General features: G+C 43.0%; 1 protein-coding gene across 1 annotated transcript in view; it reads left to right on the top strand.

Moving 5' to 3' along the window:
• The window catches only part of LOC137326307 (tetratricopeptide repeat protein 9A), an 82,176-nt gene extending 70,959 nt beyond the window's left edge, over positions 1–11,217 (top strand). The window contains exon 3 of the mRNA XM_067991273.1: positions 10,299–11,217. Within this exon, the coding sequence (XP_067847374.1) occupies positions 10,299–10,378 (80 nt within the window). The 3' untranslated portion in view covers positions 10,379–11,217. The remainder of the gene's footprint in view (positions 1–10,298) is intronic.
• The last annotated feature ends 3,932 nt before the right edge of the window (positions 11,218–15,149 follow it).

Genomic DNA, 15,149 nt, shown 5'->3' with positions numbered 1-15,149 from the left:
TATCCTCTCAGTGATACTGCACCATGGCATCATCACCAAAGCTTTCTGTAGCTGCAGCAGCGTGTTTGGTGGCCCCACATTATTGGGCCGACTAGGCCTATATTCACTAGAGTTTAGAAGAATGAGAGGTGATCTCATTGAAACATATAAAATTCTAACAGGACTAGACAGACTAGATGCAGGGAGGATGTTCCCAATGGATGGGGAGCCCAGAACCAGGGGTCACAGTCTCAGGATACGGGGTATGCCATTTAGAACCGGGATGAGGAGAAATTTCTTCACTCAGAGGGTGGTGAGCCTGTGGAATTCTCTACCACAGAAGGCAGTGGAGGCCAAGTCATTAGATGTATTCAAGAAGGAGATAGATATATTTCTTAATGTTAAAGGGATCAAGGGATACGGGGCAAAAGCGCGAACAGGGTAGTGAGTTAGACGATCAGCCATGATCATTTTGAATGGCGGAACAAGCCCGAAGGGCCGAATGGCCTACTGTTGCTCCAATTTTCTATGTTTCTATGTTCACTTAAACCTGCAGCACTTAGAAATACCCAGTTTTCTTAAAAAAATAGGTCTTTCTGGTCATTGGTATTAAAAATAAAATCCTGTAAGTGTATTTTGACGTGTTTGCTGGCTGCGCTGGAACCATCGCAGGAGATCTGCTTCTTTAAATAATGAGACCACAGTGATGTTTGACCTTCAGTGCTACACAGGGAAAGGACTTCACTACTCAGCCACTCTCATAGGACCGGCTGACCTTTGCTAAAAACTTTCTTTTTATATTAACCTGAGGAAAACCAAATGAGGTGTCTTCACTCGAATCCATGTCCTTGATACTGTTACACTGCAGGATCATAATGAGGGTTGCAGCCTGTACCTCTGTTCAGGTCTTGTTCCATACTTAGGCTGAATGAGAACAAATCTGCCTTGATCTGAATAATCACCTGCCTGCCCAGGGTTTGCCCAAGCTGATTACTGTGAATAATAATTCTTGGGCTGTGGGCATTTATTGCCCGTCCTTAATTGGCCTGATTTTAGCTTACTAGACCACTTCAGAGTCAACCACATTGGTGTGGGACTGGAGTCACATATAGGCTAGAATGGGTAGGGACAGCAGGTTTCTTTCCCTGAAAGGCATTAGTGAACCAGTTGGGTATTTACAACAGTCCTACCGTTTCACTGTCACTTTAACTGATAGCAGCTTTTTTATTTTCTGAATTTAAATTCTCAAACTGCCATGATGGGATTTGAACTTGCAATCTTCTGGATTATTTTTTATTCGTTCATGGGATGTGGGCGTCGCTGGCAAGGCCAGCATTTATTGCCCATCCCTAGTTGCCCTTGAGAAGGTGGTGGTGAGCCACCTTCTTGAACTGCTGCAGTCCTTGTGGTGAAGGTTCTCCCACAGTGCTGTTAGGAAGGGAGTTCCAGGATTTTGACCCAGCGACGATGAAGGAACGGCGATATATTTCCAAGTCGGGATGGTGTGTGACTTGGAGGGGAACGTGCAGGTGGTGTTGTTCCCATGCGCCTGCTGCCCTTGTCCTTCCAGGTGGTAGAGGTCGTGGGTTTGGGAGGTGCTGTTGAAGAAGCCTTGGCGAGTTGCTGCAGTGCATCCTGTGGATGGTACACACTGCAGCCACAGTGCTCCGGTGGTGAAGGGAGTGAATGTTTAGGGTGGTGGATGGGGTGCCAATCAAGCAAGCCGCATTGTCCTGGATGGTGTCGAGCTTCTTGAGTGTTGTTGGAGCTGCACTCATGCAGGCAAGTGGAGAGTATTCCATCATGCTCCTGACTTTTGCCGAGTAGATGGTAGAAAGGCTTTGAGGAGTCATGAGGTGAGTCACTCGCCGCAGAATACCCAGCCTCTGACCTGCTCTTGTAGCCACAGTATTTATGTGGCTGGTCCAGTTAAGTTTCTGGTCAATGTGGCTGGTCCAGTTAAGTTTCTGGTCAATGGTGACCCCCAGGATGTTGATGGTGGGGGATTCAGCGATGGTAATGCAGTTGAATGTCAAGGGGAGGTGATCAGACACTCTCTTTTGTTGGAGATGGTCATTACCTAGCACTTGTCTGGCGCGAATGTTACTTGCCACTTGCTGCATGCGGGCACGGACTGCTTCATTATCTGAGGGGTTGCGAATGGATCTGAACACTGTGCAATCATCAGCGAACATCCCCATTTCTGACCTTATGATGGAGGGAAGGTCATTGATGAAGCAGCTGAAGATGGTTGGGCCTAGGACACTGCCTGAGGAACTCCTGCAGCAATGTCCTGGGGCTGAGATGATTGGCCTCCAACAACCACTACCATCTTCCTTTGTGCTAGGTATGACTCCAGCCACTGGAGAGTTTTCCCCCTGATTCCCATTGACTTCAATTTTACTAGGGCTTCTTGGTGCCACACTCGGTCAAATGCTGCCTTGATGTCAAGGGCAGTCACTCTCACCTCACCTCTGGAAATCAGCTCTTTTGTCCATGTTTGGACCAAGGCTTTAATGAGGTCTGGAGCAGAGTGGTCCTGGCGGAACCCAAACTGAGCATCATTGAGCCGGTTATTGGTGAGTAAGTGCCGCTTGATAGCACTGTCGACGTCACCTTCCATCACTTTGCTGTTGATTGAGAGTAGACTGATGGGGCAGTAATTGGCTGGATTGGATTTGTCCAGCTTTTTGTGGACAGTACATACCGGGGCAATTTTCCACATTGTCGGGTAGATGCCAGTGTTGTAGCTGTACTGGAACAGTTTGGCTAGAGGCGCTGCTAGCTCTGGAGCACAAGTCTTAAGCACTACAGCCGGGATGTTGTCAGGGCCCATAGCCTTTGCTGTATCCAGTACACTCAGCTGTTTCTTGATATCACATGGAGTGAATCGAATTGGCTGAAGACTGGCTTCTGTGGTGGTGGGGATATCGGGAGGAGACCGAGATGGATCATCCACTTGGTATTTCTCGCTGAAGATGGTTGCAAACGCTCTGCCTTGTCTTTTGCACTCACGTGCTGGACTCCGCCATCATTGAGGATGGGGATGTTTACAGAGCCTCCTCCTCCCGTTAGTTGTTTAATTGTCCACCACCATTCACGACTGGATGTGGCAATACTGCAGAGCTTTGATCTGATCCATTGGTTGTGGAATTGCTTAGCTCTGTCTATAGCATGTTGCTTCTGCTGTTTAGCATGCATGTAGTCCTGAGTTGTAGCTTCACCAGGTTGGCACCTCATTTTTAGGTACGCCTGGTACTGTTCCTGGCATGCTCTTCTGCACTCCTCATTGAACCAGGGTTGATCCCCCGGCTTGTTGGTAATGGCAGAGTGAGGAATATGCCGGACCATGAGATTACAGATTGTGCTGGAATACAATTCTGCTGCTGCTGATGGCCCACAACACCTCATGGATGCCCAGTTTTGAGCTGCTAGATCTGTTCTGAATCTATCCCATTTAGCACGGTGATAGTGCCACACAACACGTTGGATGGTGTCCTCAGTGCGAAGACGGGATTTCATCTCCACGAGGACTGTGCGGTGGTCACTCCTACCAATACTGTCATGGACAGATGCATCTGCGTCAGGCAGATTGGTGAGGACAAGGTCAAGTAGGTTTTTCCTTCGTGTTGGTTCGCTCACCACCTGTCACAGGCCCAGTCTAGCAGCTATGTCCTTCAGGACTCGGCCAGCTCGGTCAGTAGTGGTGCTATGGCGCCACTCTTGGTGATGGACATTGAAGTCCCCCACCCAGAGTATATTCTGTGCCCTTGCCACCCTCAGTGCTTCCTCCAAGTGGAGGAACAGGTCTAGTAACATAACCACTTCACTACCATACACATCCAAATTATTCAACTTCTATCCACACCACACAAGAGCACAATGAACGTTACTGGTTCAATTGTGACCTATCAGGGCAACAATTTGGGCCTGTTGTCAAACCATTGAAAGTCTGACAAATATTTTAGCTGTGTTCTTGGTTCTAATGAATCAAGCGGTCGTAAAATGATTATTTCTTGACTTGGCTCAGGGACCATTATGTTTTTCTAAGTTGTTTTCTACTCCTTGTCCAATTCCTCTGTGTGGGCAGAGCTTTTGAGGAAGACTAAGTAAGTTTGTCATAATAATGTGGTGGTTAATATACCAGGTATGGTGCTGTTCTAATGGCTCAGAAGATAAATGCATTGCTTGGTTTCAGGTTCAATCCTTTGTCTGTGTTGATTGGTCCCCTCCACGAACCTTCTTCTCTCAATTCCTGGTCAGTATCAATAGTCCCCACCCAACTTTATGAAGGTTTTGGGGAAATTTCAGTGGTTTAAATACACTTGCCCCCAAATTCCATTACAATTCTGCCAGTCTCCTGTTACAACTCCTCCATCTGCCCCTTACAAGGCCTCACAACGGTCTGCATGGTCCCCATGCAAACAGCCTGCCCTCCCCCCCACCCCCCCACCCCACCCAGGGAACCTGGAAATGTATTTCACAAAAGTTCAGATAAGTCCCCTTGTTCAGGGAACCACTTGGAATATTGCTGGAGTTGGGGATGCTTGGGCAACCCCACTCTTCCCCAGACCCCCTCCCCCTTTGGTGCCGGAGTTCTAAGCAGGCAGGTGGCAGAGATATGCCCGAAGTGGCATTTGCACCCGCCTGATTCATGCACTACTTCACTGCTGACCCCACGAATACCAGCTGGTCAGTGCTGGAGAGCAGCTACCAGGACTGTGGCCCGAGGATTTTCAGGGCCATCATCATTATGTTAGTGGTTTTTAACAGCGATGGAGGGGCTGCAAATTAGCTTTAGTGTCCCTGCATTAGCAAAGGGGGGAAAGAATTGTTCAGTGTTCTCACTTCTGATTCATGTGGTCATAGGGCAAGGACAGGATTGGATGTCGTTGGATGGTCTCTATGGTAAAATCGTCTGTTAACATTCAATATCCAGACTTGCACATAGAAAATGGTCACCTGGGCAAGGTACTAGGCAAGAGTCAACACTTTCAGTGGAAAAGGGGAGAAAAAGTGCAAGTGATTGTATGGGGAAAGCGATACTAGTATCACACCTGCCTGGTGACCAAGTTCAAGACTGAGGGCCATCTGACTCACAAATCCACTGGCTCTATTGGGCTATAGGTGAAACTGAGGTATAAGCCCATGCATTTTCTAGTTTTAGATTAAAAATAGTTTCTGGAGTATTTCTCTCTCTTTATATCTACTATCCATTCCTCATCACCTACGCATCTGCCTCTTGATTTATTACCATCCCAGGCAATAACAACCTCTTGTATCTTCTGGATAATGTACACAATATGTCATTTTTTTCTATCATAATCAGCCTCATCATTTCTCTTTCATTCTGTTAGTTCAAGGGCCCTCTCATTCATTATCTTCCTTGTCCAACTAATTTTTCCGCAAGTATCTGTCATACTATAATTCCGAGATATTACAACACTGTTCTAAATGTTCATCCAGGTTATTTTATGACCTCACTATGGCCCACGTTCTCTTTATTCTGTAAAGCAAGTTTAAATAATCCGCATATTCTTGAGCAAGAACCAAACTCAATGCCACCTGCCCTGAGCTTATTGACCTCTATTTTAATGCCACCATTGCCCTCACATGCTGTGTACCCCATTAGTATTGGTATTTAGCCTTGTCGTGGTTCAGGAGGATGATCATCAACAGGTGAAGCAGGTCTCCAGGAAGAGTAGCTGAGGACAGGACACAAGACTGATTTTAGAAACAGTCAGATGCCATGATCGGAAGACAGTCGGATTGGTATTCTAGAAGGAGAAGATCAGACAGACAGAAGGGTCTTCTTCATCCAAGCTGACGTTGTATTGATGTTAGTTGCTTAAAACTCTCTATAGGGTTTACCCATTTTGCTTATTCTCCTGAGAATGAATCATTGCTGAAGTAACTCGAGATGTGAATTGCTGAAGTATGCAGTAGCAATTAGGATGTCAGCCTCAATATAAATATAGTTGGGTAGTCTGTTGAGATGTGCTGACTGCTTATTGGAATTGCAAGGTATTTATGATCTGGGGTAGTCAGACCTAGTTTTGCAGCAAAATGATATACAAATAAAATATTTTAAGCTCGCCTTGTGTCAGGCAACAATTCCATCAGCTTGTGGTAAATTCAACAACAGCAGTCTGCTGATCGGCACTCGACCAGCTGAGTAACTATATATTTTTCAGTAGAATGTCAAGTTTACATTTCATATCTTATTTTTAACTTGAGTTTACTGTCCTCAGCATCTGCGGGAAAAGCATAAAATTAGACTTCTACCTATTTGTCTCCTTATAAATTTTTTCACAACTTGACAATTCCTCAAATTTCCACGACTTAATGTGCAATTGTAATGTTTGAATTTGTGAAGGTTTACAGGCTGCAGTCTGAAATTTGAGAGATTCAGCAGGAAGCTGTTCACCTAAGTATTAAGTTTTTGTTTAAACAAGTTTTGGTTGAACACTTTGGCTCCCTATAGTATCCCACAGGCATGGGTAGTCGCACTGCTACTGATGTGTGTGAACAACGAATGAACTAGCATTCAGCACCAGTGATTACCCTTCATTTCCCCCAATTTAATATCAAATACTCTACCAGCTTCTCTTTGTCTTGTACCGTGATCCAAGTAAGACTAATGAATTATAAAATGAAGAAAGGCCCATTAATCAATGTTGGTGGATACCCAGATCAGCCCTTGGTGGATCAGTTCTAGAGTCTGGCTCATTGCTCTCGAATTTACATATGGTAAATTAGACTTTTCAGAGACGAATGAAATGCCCCCTGAGATGAGTCTGTCACAAGATATTGTAGGTAGAGTACTGGGCCGTTACCAGTATGCTACAATAACAGCGCGTATGTAGAATTTTCCCAGGTCCGACAGAAGTATAGAAAGGAGGATCCAGATGCCATGAATTATCCCTTCACTAGCATGAGTCGTGACTTCATAGCAATCCAATACAAATAGCGCTTGTCTTGAAAAGGCTTATAAATCTGTATGAATAAATATAATGAGCTGGGGTGGAATTAAACTGAAAAGTATTGGGAACTTGGGCTAGGGGAAGAGGCTGCCTGCCCCCATATACTTTACGCACGTTGAAGGCTGAGGGTCTGAGTTAGGGTTGCCAACCCTCCCCAATTACCCTGGAGTCTCCCGGAATTAAAGATTAATCTCCCAGACACTCCTGCAAGCAATCCGGGAGAAAAATCATAGGGATACTTTCTTCTCCTGCTTAGGTCCTCCAGACTCGCCACAAACAGCAGGGCCGCAGCGCACCCAGAATGCAATGCGGTCCTGGCACATGCGTGTTCCAGTAAAGCCACGTGATGGATAGAGCAGTTTCCGGAGAACAGACGATTGTGGGTACTGTAGCTGCTATTATTGACTGATTAATGTATCGGCTACCAATGGCAGAAACTTGGGAGGGGGTGGGGTGGTTAGAATAGGGGTGTCATGTGATGAAACCTCCCGGAATATGGTCTAACCAGAGTTGGCAACTCTAGATCTGATACACTATTTATGCTCAGAGTCAAATCCAGAGACACGGCTTGTTGTTGGTGAAACCAGTACTGCAGGAGCTGCCAGCTGCCAGCCCATCTGTGTCCTACCCATCACCCTCTCTTCAACTGGTTCATCTTTGGATCCTATTCTTTTTCACATCAATCTAAAGAGAAGCTTAAAACTGGCAAACAGGAATGTGTATTCCATAGTATTCCATCTGTGCCCTGCCCATCACCCTCTCTTCAACTGGTTCATCTTTGGATCCTGCAGGCAGCCTGGATACGCAGCATGTTAGCTTTTGTGTTTGTTTTTGTTTTGAAGCGGTGCAGGTGGAGGGGGTCTGTAAATGTGGGTCCCCGGGATATTGGCCAATTGAGACAACACCTCAGGTATTGTTGTACCTGCATTTGTTGGCTCCTCATGGACACCTTTTCCTCATTGAAACACCTAGCACCATGAGCTTCTGGTCAGGAATACCCATGCTCACCACTTTGAACGGTGCCGTTTAAAAATACTGAAAGAAAGCACTGGCAGCAAACAACGCAACCGAAAAAGAAAAGGTTTCCGACAAACACGATGGGCCAGAACTCGCTCCGACTGGCGTGGCAAGGCTCTCCGCACATCCTGCGGATAAAAGTACGAAAATACTTACTTCGTGGCCCGCGACGTCCACTTGCTCCATTTTGAATTCTTTTCAACTTGTGCGCTCTAAAATCAGCGTAGGTTCTCATTCGCGTCGGACAGACTGTGGGAATGGAAGCCCCGCCCACAGAATCTGTCAGGAAGACAAGTCACGCCCACAAACAGGCAAGTAGAAATCATTCATTTAAAGTAAACTTCTGAATGTCAGCGTAAGTAAAAATTTAACATATCTTCTTATAAAAAGCCACGCGAATGATTTCATTTAATGAAACAGACAGAAGTTAAAAGTAAAAAAAAATTACATTTTTTTTAATGACCAAAAAATATTAAAATAAGAGTAATATGACATTCCACATTTTTAAAATGTAATTTTTAGATTTTTCGCAGTCATTAGGAGTCATCGCGCTTTTAAAAAGTAGTGTAGAGCTGGTATTTTTCGGTGTACCTTTTGGTGGTGTAAGTATTTTCGTTCCAGCTGGGCGGATGGGTAAATTTATGAATGTTCATTGATTTGAGTGATTGTAGTGTAGCATGCCCCTTTAATTCACGGCTGTGAAATTGCCGGCGAACAAATGGGAGCAAGTTCATGATTTCCGGGTTTCAGTGCGCATTCGTGAACTTACTCCATCGATTCGCCGGTGGAGAGAGAGGACGCCATTATGGGGCGCCTGACGGGAGTAATTTCTGGCCTGATGTATTCCTACCTTTAAGAGGCCAATGTGAGCAGGTCAGACCCCAGGATTTCCTGATGCGACCATTTCAACTGGCAAGCGGCACGCTCCACGCTGTGGGTGATCCCTTGCCCACAGTGGGGAATTCTGGTGAAGGGACTGATATAAATAAAAATTCAGTGCAAATGAAGCTTGCGAATGCTGGTAGCATTGCCTCGTTTGAACAGAAAGTCGCCAGTCAACTCCCCGATCTCCGCCTGCTATCAACGAGTCTCAGGACATTGGGGCTTCAATTTTAAAACAAAGCGATGATTCGATTTCTAAAATACACTGCAGCATTTGAATGGAATCTACCAGCGTAGTGTCCACTTTTGGCACGTTGAACATTACATAATGGATAATTGGGGGAGCAAGTTATATCTTTATAGGTTATCAGTGTTTCGGCAGTTGTTTGGTTCACTACAGTTGGGATCAGGCTGAATGTTTTATCCTGATTCCACGGTATCTATCATTCGAGAAACTCATGTATAACAAAGTGAGCTGATGGTTAATCTTTTTTTTTAAAAAAGCTGCTGTTAAAGGGGGAAGTATCTACCTGCATGGGTACACAGTTCAATACAATCTTGCTGATGGCATTCATTGCATTTTAAATATGCTCAGGGCACAAAAAAAAATCCAAAAAAAATTGACCAATCAAAAATGCTGACACTTCACTGTTTCTGGGCACCTCAATTCTTTCCAAGTCCGAGGTCTGCTTGCTACCTCTGATCTCTCTTTGTTTCTAGGTATAATGCAGGCTGATCTTACCTGCAATTCATTGTCTGTAACATCACTGGAGAATCACTAACGTTATTAAAGAAGATTGCTCTTTAGATTTATTTATGCCTTTTAACCCTCCCTCGTTCCTGTGTTTTAATGCTTTGAAACCACTGATTAAAAGGAAGACTGGGAGGGGACAGCATGTGTAGAATCCCCACCCCAGCAACGTCGTGAAAGGTCATTCTGGTGACACGGTGATGACCTTATGTGTAATGCATTACCCCATGTGATACGAAGTCTAAGACTCGGAAGGCTTCAGGTTTGAGCCCTGATCTGTGAATGTGGTAGGTGATCCCAGTCAGGGTGACAACTGGGGTGCTCTAATCGCTCCCAGAAATTGAGAGGGGAGGAGGGAAATTCAGCCAGGATGCCCGCTGCAAATCTCTATCCATTAACCCCCTACTGGAATTTGCATTTGGGTGGAGGTTGGATGAGGGCAGCACCATGCTGTGTTATCAAAGCCAAGGTGGTGGATTAGCTTGCTAGCATGTCCTGTCAAAGTTCACACATGAAGACTGGACATTTGGGTGATACCCAGGGGCAGCTGGTGCCCATGAATCCAAACCCAGCATAGTCAGCACCTTCAGGAGAGGAGGGGGAACCTTAGGAACAGCGTCTAGATATACATGCGAGCAGTGCAGAATGGTCACCTTTACTCTTGTTTTGCTCTTGTTTAAATACAGATACAAACGTGATCAGGTACATCCAACTGGCAGAGATGAAGCTCAGCAGATGCTCGCAGAAGGAGAAAGAAGCACTGTAAAGGGATCTGATACTCCAGGATCGTGAGGGGACAGTTGGAATGCTGACTGGTGGGATTTGTTTCGCCACCGACCTTATTGCCTGGATTGGATGCTTGCCTGCACAACACTAGCTCTGGTTCCTCAGCTGAGGAACCGCAGTGCCGCACACCGTTTGAAGTTTAGCATTTTGTGGAACCGGAAATGGATTGGAAGTAAGCCCCAGGCTGTGATGTCATTACAAGACTTCCAGCAAGCTTTGTTAGGACATTTTTAATTGTGCCACTTGTTAAGGAAGGTAAAACATTTAAAAAGTCTCATTTTTAATGACTGTTGACAAAAAATTGCTGAAAAAGCACTAAAGTGGAGTGTACCACTCTTCAGGAATGGGGAGAAAGGTGCTTTTGCAATGACATCACAACAATCCCACAAAATGGTCAACTCCAAATATCCTGATTGAAAACTGGGTGAGGGAGATTATCTTAAAACAATTGGTTTGGTAGGCAGAATCCAAAACACTTGAGCAGTCTTGTATATTTGCACTGTCATTTAACCTTTACACGTTAAAGGTTTTAGGGATGGAGGGGAAGGTTGAGAGTTGCTGCTCATTAAACTAGGTCTTGTTTAAAATAATACACATGAATTATATTAAGATTTTAAAAAGAAACCTTGTACAGACATTGAGAGAAAATAAGTATCTACTATTATTGTCAATTTTGATAAATGTGCTTTAAATTAAAAAATACTGTATAACTTTTACTGAAGTGGAATTAGATGTGATGTGAAACAAGCATTGAGTGTACTAAGTGCAATGGCAAAAGCAAAGTGGAAGAAGAGCACAAAAATTGTTTGCAAAACTGAAAAGCCTGAGATTGCACCATAGTGTACAAACAATTAATGCGCTTGTCTTAACTTCCTCTGTCAGCTATTTTAGTAGAGACATTAACCAATTAGAAAAAAACATGTGCTTTTGGAAGCTGGAGAAATGAGAGAGAAAGGAAGTACTATATTTTGGCATAGAAGAAGCTGCCACAAAAAGATGGGTACTTTTAGATCTTACCGATAAACGTTAGTTTCCATAGCGATAGAGCCCATTAGCAGCAGCACAGAAAACATAGATATGCATTCTAACACAGCAGACCTTGAACATCTTGGGACCGTAGGATGTTAACATACCCACTGACTGTGAGACTTTGAGTGTTAACCAACATTCACAACTTCATTAATAAGTTATTGACTATGAACTGTGGTTTTAATGCCTGTGATTTACCAGCTCTTCTAACAGGCACATTGGAAGTGAGAGTGCAAAATGAACAACTCATTATTGAAATTGCTAGTGTTGGTAATGCTGCACTTTGCAATTTTCCAACAATTGGACAATGGATTCAGCTCTTAAAAGTTTATGTTGTGAACAGTGCAAACATTATTTCAATATACTGCATGCAACAGTGAAAAGAATGTGGTATAAGAACAGAAAATGCTGGTAATACACAGTGAACAACTGAAAGATAAACGGTAACGTCCTAGTTGGGCCCCTTGACCACACGTGCTGGGTACTTCCAGCATTTTCTCTGCTAATTTCAAATTTCCAGCATTTGCAAATTTTCTTTTTATCAGTTTAATGACTATACGTTTTTAAAGGGAAATACCAAAGCAAAAAAAAAGAGAATTGCAGCATTTATACTTCATACAATACATTGCTCTGTTAATGTAGATGGTGCATTTGGTTGACCAGTAGCTTGGTAATCCCAGTGTTAGTCATTTTGAGGGTTAACTGTGGAGTAATTACGAGGGGGGAAAATAGGTATGTTTCAAACAAAATATACACCGGTGAACAGGCCAATATTCTGAGATGATCTTCAAATGACAAAGGGGCATTTCATTCATCTTCAGGTGATGAAGGAACAGTTGATTCATCTTCAGATGATGAAGGGACAGTTGATTCATCTTCAGATGATGAAGGGACAGTTGATTCATCTTCAGGTGATGAAGGAACAGTTGATTCATCTTCAGATGATGAAGGGACAGTTGATTCATCTTCAGATGATGAAGGGACAGTTGATTCATCTTCAGATGATGAAGGGACAGTTGATTCATCTTCAGATGATGAAGGGACAGTTGATTCATCTTCAGATGATGAAGGGACAGTTGATTCATCTTCAGATGATGAAGGAACAGTTGATTCATCTTCAGATGATGAAGGAACAGTTGATTCATCTTCAGATGATGAAGGGACAGTTGATTCATCTTCAGATGATGAAGGGACAGTTGATTCATCTTCAGGTGATGAAGGAACAGTTGATTCATCTTCAGATGATGAAGGGACAGTTGATTCATCTTCAGATGATGAAGGGACAGTTGATTCATCTTCAGATGATGAAGGGACAGTTGATTCATCTTCAGATGATGAAGGGACAGTTGATTCATCTTCAGATGATGAAGGGACAGTTGATTCATCTTCAGATGATGAAGGAACAGTTGATTCATCTTCAGATGATGAAGGAACAGTTGATTCATCTTCAGATGATGAAGGAACAGTTGATTCATCTTCATTTAATGAAGGAACAGTTGATTCATCTTCAGATGATGAAGGGACAGTTGATTCATCTTCAGATGATGAAGGGACAGTTGATTCATCTTCAGATGATGAAGGAACAGTTGGTTCATCTTCAGATGATGAAGGAACAGTTGGTTCATCTTCAGATGATGAAGGAACAGTTGGTTCATCTTCATTTAATGAAGGAACAGTTGATTCATCTTCAGATGATGAAGGAACAGTTGATTCATGTTCATTTAATGAAGGAACAGTTGATTCATCTTCATTTAATGAAGGAACAGTTGATTCATCTTCAGGTGATGAAGGAACAGTTGATTCATCTTCAGATGATGAAGGAACAGTTGATTCATCTTCAGATGATGACGGGACAGTTGATTCATCTTCAGATGATGAAGGAACAGTTGATTCATCTTCAGATGATGACGGGACAGTTGATTCATCTTCAGATGATGAAGGGACAGTTGATTCATCTTCAGATGATGAAGGAACAGTTGATTCATCTTCATTTAATGAAGGAACAGTTGATTCATCTTCAGATGATGAAGGAACAGTTGATTCATCTTCAGATGATGAAGGAACAGTTGATTCATCTTCAGATGATGAAGGAACAGTTGATTCATCTTCAGATGATGAAGGAACAGTTGATTCATCTTCAGATGATGAAGGAACAGTTGATTCATCTTCAGGTGATGAAGGAACAGTTGATTCATCTTCAGATGATGACGGGACAGTTGATTCATCTTCAGATGATGAAGGAACAGTTGATTCATCTTCAGATGATGACGGGACAGTTGATTCATCTTCAGATGATGAAGGAACAGTTGATTCATCTTCAGATGATGAAGGAACAGTTGATTCATCTTCAGATGATGAAGGAACAGTTGATTCATCTTCAGATGATGAAGGAACAGTTGATTCATCTTCAGGTGATGAAGGAACAGTTGATTCATCTTCAGATGATGACGGGACAGTTGATTCATCTTCAGATGATGAAGGAACAGTTGATTCATCTTCAGATGATGACGGGACAGTTGATTCATCTTCAGATGATGAAGGAACAGTTGATTCATCTTCAGATGATGACGGGACAGTTGATTCATCTTCAGATGATGAAGGGACAGTTGATTCATCTTCAGATGATGAAGGAACAGTTGATTCATCTTCATTTAATGAAGGGACAGTTGATTCATCTTCATTTAATGAAGGAACAGTTGATTCATCTTCAGATGATGAAGGAACAGTTGATTCATCTTCATTTAATGAAGGAACAGTTGATTCATCTTCAGATGATGAAGGGACAGTTGATTCATCTTCAGATGATGATAGGACAGTTGATTCATCTTCAGATGATGAAGGGACAGTTGATTCATCTTCAGATGATGAAGGAACAGTTGATTCATCTTCAGATGATGACGGGACAGTTGATTCATCTTCAGATGATGACGGGACAGTTGATTCATCTTCAGATGATGAAGGGACAGTTGATTCATCTTCAGATGATGAAGGGACAGTTGATTCATCTTCAGATGATGAAGGGACAGTTGATTCATCTTCAGATGATGAAGGAACAGTTGATTCATCTTCAGATGATGAAGGAACAGTTGTTTCATCTTCAGATGATGACGGAACAGTTGATTCATCTTCAGATGATGAAGGAACAGTTGATTCATCTTCAGATGATGAAGGAACAGTTGATTCATCTTCATTTAATGAAGGAACAGTTGATTCATCTTCATTTAATGAAGGAACAATTGATTCATCTTCAGATGATGAAGGGACAGTTGATTCATCTTCATTTAATGAAGGAACAGTTGATTCATCTTCATTTAATGAAGGAACAGTTGATTCATCTTCAGATGATGAAGGGACAGTTGATTCATCTTCAGATGATGAAGGAACAGTTGTTTCATCTTCAGATGATGAAGGGACAGTTGATTCATCTTCATTTAATGAAGGAACAGTTGATTCATCTTCAGATGATGAAGGAACAGTTGATTCATCTTCAGATGATGAAGGAACAGTTGATCATCTTCAGATGATGAAGGGACATTTGATTCATCTTCAGATGATGAAGGAACAGTTGATTCATCTTCAGATGATGAAGGGACAGTTGATTCATCTTCAGATGATGAAGGGACAGTTGATTCATCTTCAGATGATGAAGGGACAGTTGATTCATCTTCAGATCATGAAGGAACAGTTGATTCATCTTCAGATGATGAAGGAACAGTTGATTC

The sequence above is a fragment of the Heptranchias perlo genome, chromosome 10 (assembly GCF_035084215.1).
Source record: "Heptranchias perlo isolate sHepPer1 chromosome 10, sHepPer1.hap1, whole genome shotgun sequence".
NCBI lineage: Eukaryota > Metazoa > Chordata > Chondrichthyes > Hexanchiformes > Hexanchidae > Heptranchias > Heptranchias perlo.
The sequence above is the reverse complement of the archived record's forward strand: the minus strand, read 5'-3'. Positions and strand labels throughout refer to the sequence as shown.